This window comes from Neomonachus schauinslandi, chromosome 9 (genome assembly GCF_002201575.2).
Source record: "Neomonachus schauinslandi chromosome 9, ASM220157v2, whole genome shotgun sequence".
NCBI classification, from domain to species: Eukaryota; Metazoa; Chordata; class Mammalia; order Carnivora; family Phocidae; genus Neomonachus; species Neomonachus schauinslandi.
The window spans coordinates 81,962,386-81,968,769 of record NC_058411.1 but is presented as its reverse complement, the minus strand read 5'-3'; the positions used below and the strand labels follow the sequence as shown (position 1 = coordinate 81,968,769).

Sequence of the window (6,384 nt, the reverse complement as noted above, 5' to 3'; positions counted from 1 at the left end):
ATGTTAACAGCCCCCCCGGGGCCAGGAAACTCCCTCCAAGATGCGCATTTCAGGAATTCTGTTTCAGTAATCCGGGCTAGCATAGTCAGCATTTGCCATCACCCGGAGCTGTGTGCATGAGAGAATAATAAGACATGGCCCCCGCTCTGGAGTGTGTAGTAGAAGTGAGAAGAGGGAGCCATCTGTGGAATACGTTTAACAGCAATACACGACAGCATGCGTGTACTGAGTGACAAAAATGGGGAGGCCTTAATTGTAGCTATAGCTCGGAAGAAGGGGGAAGCCATGGACCTGGAGACGAAGTTGCCAGGTTGTAACTCAGAAAGAAGGAGAAGGATGACAAAGGAGGGGGCATATCCGGGGTCACCGAGCAGGTCAGTCAGGCCAAGCTCAAGAGGAGCAGTAGGTGTCAGGAGTGGAGAGACATGGCAGGACCTAATGGACAAGAGCTTCTCAGGTGTGTGATGAGGGTCTCTGGAAAGTTGGTGAAAGGAGGTGGCTGTGGTGAGCAGGGCCTGTGGAGGAGGAGGAGAAGCATAGCCTGTAGGACAGCTGTGAGGGTGGGGAGGGGAGCGCCATTCACTGGCTCCGCACTCATAGCATGGGCTTGGTGTGTAGCTGAAAGTGTTGTTGTAGCGGGTGTTGCCCATTATTGGATAGAAGGTGCTGAGTAAATGTCAGCCCCCTTCCCCTTCCTCCTACGGCAGGAATCTCGGCTCTCATTGGTTTGTTCATTCAATGAATATGAAGTATAATAGCTTAGTCCAGCATTTCTTAACCTTTTGTCAGCTCCTCACATCCTTGGAAAACAACAATCATACCAGCAGTCCAGGCTGCCGTGGCAGGGTCTCACCCCCAGATGGGCGGAGCCACAACACCCATCAGGCTTTCTCCTGGAGATCTGGTCTGAGAAGGGGCGGGAGGGTTGAAGGAGGCAGAGTGTTACAAGAAAAATCAACAATGCTTGGTGACTGGGAATGGGAAAACCAGGGAAAGGACTGATTCAGAGATCCCCTGCAGCTCCCTGATGGATGGGAAGAGGCAGTTGTGTGTCCACCAAGCACTTAATATGCTTTTTCAGGATAGTCAGACCACTCTGCAAGAAACAATTGAAGCATATTAGACAGTGTGTTATGAAGTTGTGAGTGGACTTGGCTCATACAAGGAAGAAAGACTTGTCACCCAGGGAGCCATCACTGAGGATGAGCAATTTGAACTGGGTCCTTGAAGCGGCAGAGTTTGGGGAATAGAGGACATCTTGTGAAGTGAAGGAGGAGTGATTAGGAGCAGCTAATCACAAGTGGTGTCCCAAGAAGGAAGAGGGAATACGTAAGAAAATACATTAGTGCCTAAGAAATTACACACCATCCTGCCGCGTTGGCTTCCCCACATTGTGTGACATGCTCTGCCCTTGAGCATCAAGGTGACATCTTACTCCTTGTGGATGAGGTGATGTGGAGAAGGCTGAGTAGGTGTTGTTTTTCCCTGAAAAACACATCCCTCTTACAGAAAAGACAGTTGACAGGAGAGCAAGCAAAGGTGCTAAGAAGAGGTTGGCAAGGAGTGGGAGGGGTTCCCCACAACCTCACCTCCAGCCCAGACTCCAGCAAGCAAGGTGAGGTACCGGGGCAGCTCAGACAGGCCTGGTGCCTATATTCTTCTTGCCTCTTTCTCCATCCCCACAGGAATCTCTGCCAGCAGTCCTCTGCAGACGTCTCTTGTTCGGCCTGCTGGCCTTGCTGACTTTGGACCTTCAAGCGCCTCTTCTCCCTTGAGTTCCCCTTTGAGCAAAGGAAATAATGTTCCTGGGACTCCCAAGAACCTCCACTTGACCAGCAGCCTAGCCCCAGACTCCCTGGTCCGGAAACAGGGCAAAGGCACCAACCCCTCTGGAGGACGGTAACCACCTGGACCTTCTGGCTTCCTTCAACCAAACCAGGGGCCAGAGTCCTGGCCCACATATGGTCTTTGGATGGCTTGCCCAGTGCAGCGTCTTACATCCCAGGTCAGAGGGCAGAGATGACCAGTTGCAGCAAGGGAAGGACAGGCAGGTGGTTGGTGTGAGCACTTTTCTCAACCTGTGTCTCAAGAGGAGTGCTCTGGGGGGCCTATGAGGAAGAAGGCCCAAGGACAGAGATCGGCCTCGCAGCATCTCTAGTGAACTTTACAGCCACATCTTAAACCTCGCACTGGGGAAGGGCCTGACATAGACCCCCTGTAGATGCTCAGGCACACAGTCTCCATCCCCATTCCACTTGGGCTCTGGTCATGTCCCTTGCAGAGGCTCTGCAAGTGCTGTGAAGAACCTTCCACAGTGGAGACCTCTCTTAGGGCTGTGATTTCCTGTCGGGCTAGGAAGGGAGGAAATCCTGTATCTGGCATCCTCGGTCTTTGGGCAGCTCCCCGGGTCTCCAGATTCCATTTGCCAGTGTCAGCACCGAAGAGAACAGTGAGTGCGAAAAGGTTAGTGAGTAGCTCATGAGGGTGACAGAGACTAGAGGAGGCATGCCCGGAGGCACTTGTTTTCCCAGCATTTCCTCCCCTGTCCTGCATGGTTCATGCCAGAGAACCTTCAGGTCCCACCAGCAACCGTAGCAGCAGCTTCCACCCCGGGACTCCCAGAAGCCAGTAAAGAAACCAGGAGCCATCTCAATCAGCAGGAGACATCCTCACTGCCCCTCTTGCAGACTCCCCTTGCCCTTCCTGAATGCACAGTCTCCCCACCCCTGCCCTTCAGCCCCCTGCTTGGCTGTATGCACTGTCTATATTGCACTGAGAAAGGAAGGGACAGCAGGAGTGAGGCGGAGAGGATGGAGAAAGGGCAAAGCTCAGTACCGACCCTCCTGGCCCCAGCCCCACCCGCCTCAGCTTGCGCCCCCCCGCCCCCCACAAGAGAGGCAAAGGGGTGGTGTTTGCATGGGAGGTGTTTCTGCCTGCCCCCAGCCTGATGTCCCTGGTGGAGCAGGTGCTTCCGGGCGGGTCAGCCTCTAATTTGCACACCTGAAAATCGCGGAATTGAGTTTAGACAGATTGATTTTTAAAACTTTTTTTTGGAGTAGGGGTGATAGGGGAATCATTTAATTTAAATCATTAAGATTCCCCTGCCTAAACCCAGACTCTTGTGTACAGATGCTATTTAGAGGGAATCAGAAAAATGCCAAGCCTTTTTTCTCTTTGAATGTGCTGTCTATTTTTATAACTGAACTTGTACATATGTATAAAGAGAGACACATCTTTCTTTTACTAACTGGAGAAAAAAATCTTAAATAAAATGGAGTGAGATAATTTTATGTAAATCAGGGTATCTGTGGTCTTTGCAGCTGCCTCTCTTGGGGGCATAGTAGGGTTCTTGGAGGAATGTGGCAGGGTTAAAGGGAAACAGCCCCAACATCATTCCTGTGGTCGGAGAGGACAGGTTGTCATTGGGATGAGGAGTGCTCTGTGGGCATTTCCTCAGTGGCATTTTTTTTTTTTTTTTTTAAAGATTTTATTTATTTATTTGAGAGAGAGAGAATGAGAGAGAGAGAGAACACATGAGAGGGGATAGGGTCAGAGGACGAAGCAGACTCCCTGCCGAGCAGGGAGCCCGATGCGGGACTCGATCCCGGGACTCCAGGATCACGACCTGAGCCGAAGGCAGTCGCTTAACCAACTGAGCCACCCAGGCGCCCTCCTCAGTGGCATTTTTAATCAGGCTTAGGAATTTGCCTGCAGCCATCAGAGAGGAGGTCTGACCAGTCCCTGGCATGCTCGAGGCCAGGGCCCTCAGGGTGTGAACTCATTATGACTCAGGACCTAGACTCTAAGACTCAGGTGTGGACGGCTTGGTCTGGTCCACCGTCAGAAAGCTCAAAAGTGGTCATCTGAATACTGACAGGTTCTTTCTCCAGAAACCACAAATGAGAGATGATCCTGGCAATGTGTAATGTGTCAGATCCCCAACTAATAGGTACAACTTTATGGTCCCAATTTCTAAAACTGTGGTGTGTGTACACAAATGTGTGTATTGGCAGTTCCCGTACACTTGTCTGTGGGTCAGTTAAGGCAGCGGAAATACTAACTGTGAACGGAATTCAGTGTTCTCAAAGTTAGCCGTGCTTGTAAGAATCATGAACGAAAACAGTGAAATATGTTGCAATGATTCCAAAGACATCCATGCTTTGAAAACTTAGCTCTCCGGTCAGTTGGTAAAAGATCAAGTTCCCAGCCTAGACTGGCAGTTGGTGTTTCTCCGATGAGCGAAAACACTGATGGGCTCTTGCGTCACCTTCAGGCAGGGCCCGTGCCGTTCCCAAGTATGCTGCCTGTGTGGCCTCCCGAGCCTTGGCTCAGCCTGCATACCCTTGATCGGAGTCGGCTGGCTCCTGAGGAGCGGCTGCTCACCCAGTCACAGGGTCAGCCCTTTCTTCATTTTGTCCGTCTCCAGTAGCACTATCATACATGCTGGGTCTTGTTTTCCTTGCTGCTGGCAGATTCGACCAAGGCCTCACACAGACCAGGTTACCAGAGTAGCCACGCTCTCTTGTCATCCCCACTGTGGCCTGTGGTCACAACAAGCCCACTAGGAAGGGTCCTCTCCAGTTCTCATTACTCAGCAAGGCCCCCAGTGGCATTGCTGCTGGAGCCTTGCCAAGGTTGGCAGTGGCCACCTCTCTGGAGACCTGACAACTGGGATTCTGTCACAGCTTTGTCCAGATGTGGGTAGGCTAATGCCCCTGCCTGAAAAGCATGTTGTGTTTTGGATCAGAGGCCTCTAGTCTTCTCGGTTCCCAAACATGCTACCATACTCCCCTTTCACCCATTTTTAATCCAGTCCCTGAAGAAGCACAGCTAACATTTCATAACGAGAAATGCTCACCGCCTTAATGTTCCTCCTCACCTGACCCTCCCCTCCCTGAGGATAGATGGATGGGACTTGAATCTTAAAAGTGAAGGCTTCAAGCTCATTAACCAGTCCCCAGGTAATGACTCATGCTCTGTCTACCCACTTTCTGAAGACTAGTCCATCTCCCATGTGAGAGAGCCCAGTTCTTAGGAATGCAGGGAAGCAGTCCCCTAACACAGAAAAAAGGCTGGAGAGGGCTCCTGCCTGCTAAAGGAAGTGTCCCTCAGGAAGCCTGGAAGCCCAGGCCTTAGAGTGCAGGTCTGGCCTGGATCACAGTGAGGCCTGTCCCTTTGGCCAGGGTCACCTTGCCGCATGAGTCAATTCTGGGGATCCTAGGTAAGTGAATTTTAAGATTGTGGGTCTGTACGAGCAGCCCTGGAAATGCAGGGTCTGTGGTGGGCTTACTATCCCAGTGTCTATGTGTAGGGGTTTGTTGAGGCACCCAGGACTCTCTGGGGACACACCAGGGCTTGCTTGTGTCTCTCTAGTCCTGAGGTTGGGCTGGGCAGGAAGCAGGGCAATGCGGACTGAGCAGTGAGCTGGGTTCTTAAGTACAGCTTTGCCCTAGTGTCCGCCAGCGTGTTCCATCTATAGAGCCTTGCTGGCTTGCAGGTGCAGTCCACACCCCTCACCTGTGCCCCTCACAGCAGGCCATCTGTCAGTAGAAACATCTCCCTAGGGGCACCTGGCTGGCTCTGTCTGAAGAGCATGTGACTCTTGATCTTGGGGTCCTGAGTTCAAGCCCCATGTTTGGGTATAGAGATTACTTAAAAATAAAAAAAATCTTTTTTTTTTTTTTAAAGATTTTATTTATTTATTTGAGAGAGAGAGCACATGAGAGGGGGGAGGGTCAGAGGGAGAAGCAGACTCCCTGCCGAGCAGGGAGCCCGATGCGGGACTCGATCCCGGGACTCCAGGATCACGACCTGAACCGAAGGCAGTCGCTTAACCAACTGAGCCACCCAGGCGCCCCCAAAATAAAAAAATCTTAAACATCCCATCAATGCCAAACTAGATGCTGAGGCAAGATTAGCAGGTTTTAGCTGACTTCAAGTTTTAGAGATTCTCAGATGGACCTCCAAGGCTGCTGCGAGTGAGGAGCACAGGGGCGTGGCCGCCCCAATTAACCAGCTCAGGTCTGCTTTTACAGCCAGGCGAAGATTCTGTGTGGAGTTCAACTGCAAGGAAAAAAAAGAATTTGAAACCTGAACCATCCCTTAAGGCAGTGTTTCTCAAACATAATATGCATGAGTCACCTTGGGATCTTGAATTGCAGATTGAGTTTTAGCAGGTCCAGGGTGAGACGTGAGAGTGCATTTCTAACGCGTCCTAGGTGATGGCCATGTTGCTAGTCCTTGGACCACACCTGGCATAACAGGGCCTTCGAGCATCCTCCAGCCCTGCCAGCCTGAGGAAACTACCTCTGGATGTCCCCACCCCAGCCAGGAAACCCTGTGCAGGAAATACAACTTTATTCTTTCCCTGATTCCACTTAATCC

General features: G+C 51.3%; 1 protein-coding gene across 1 annotated transcript in view; it reads left to right on the top strand.

Moving 5' to 3' along the window:
* INO80 (INO80 complex ATPase subunit) overlaps nt 1–3,305 on the top strand; it is a 106,019-nt gene extending 102,714 nt beyond the window's left edge. Inside the window, exon 36 of the mRNA XM_021695784.1 lies at nt 1,686–3,305. Within this exon, the coding sequence (XP_021551459.1) occupies nt 1,686–1,903 (218 nt within the window). The 3' untranslated portion in view covers nt 1,904–3,305. The remainder of the gene's footprint in view (nt 1–1,685) is intronic.
* Nucleotides 3,306–6,384: the final 3,079 nt, after the last annotated feature.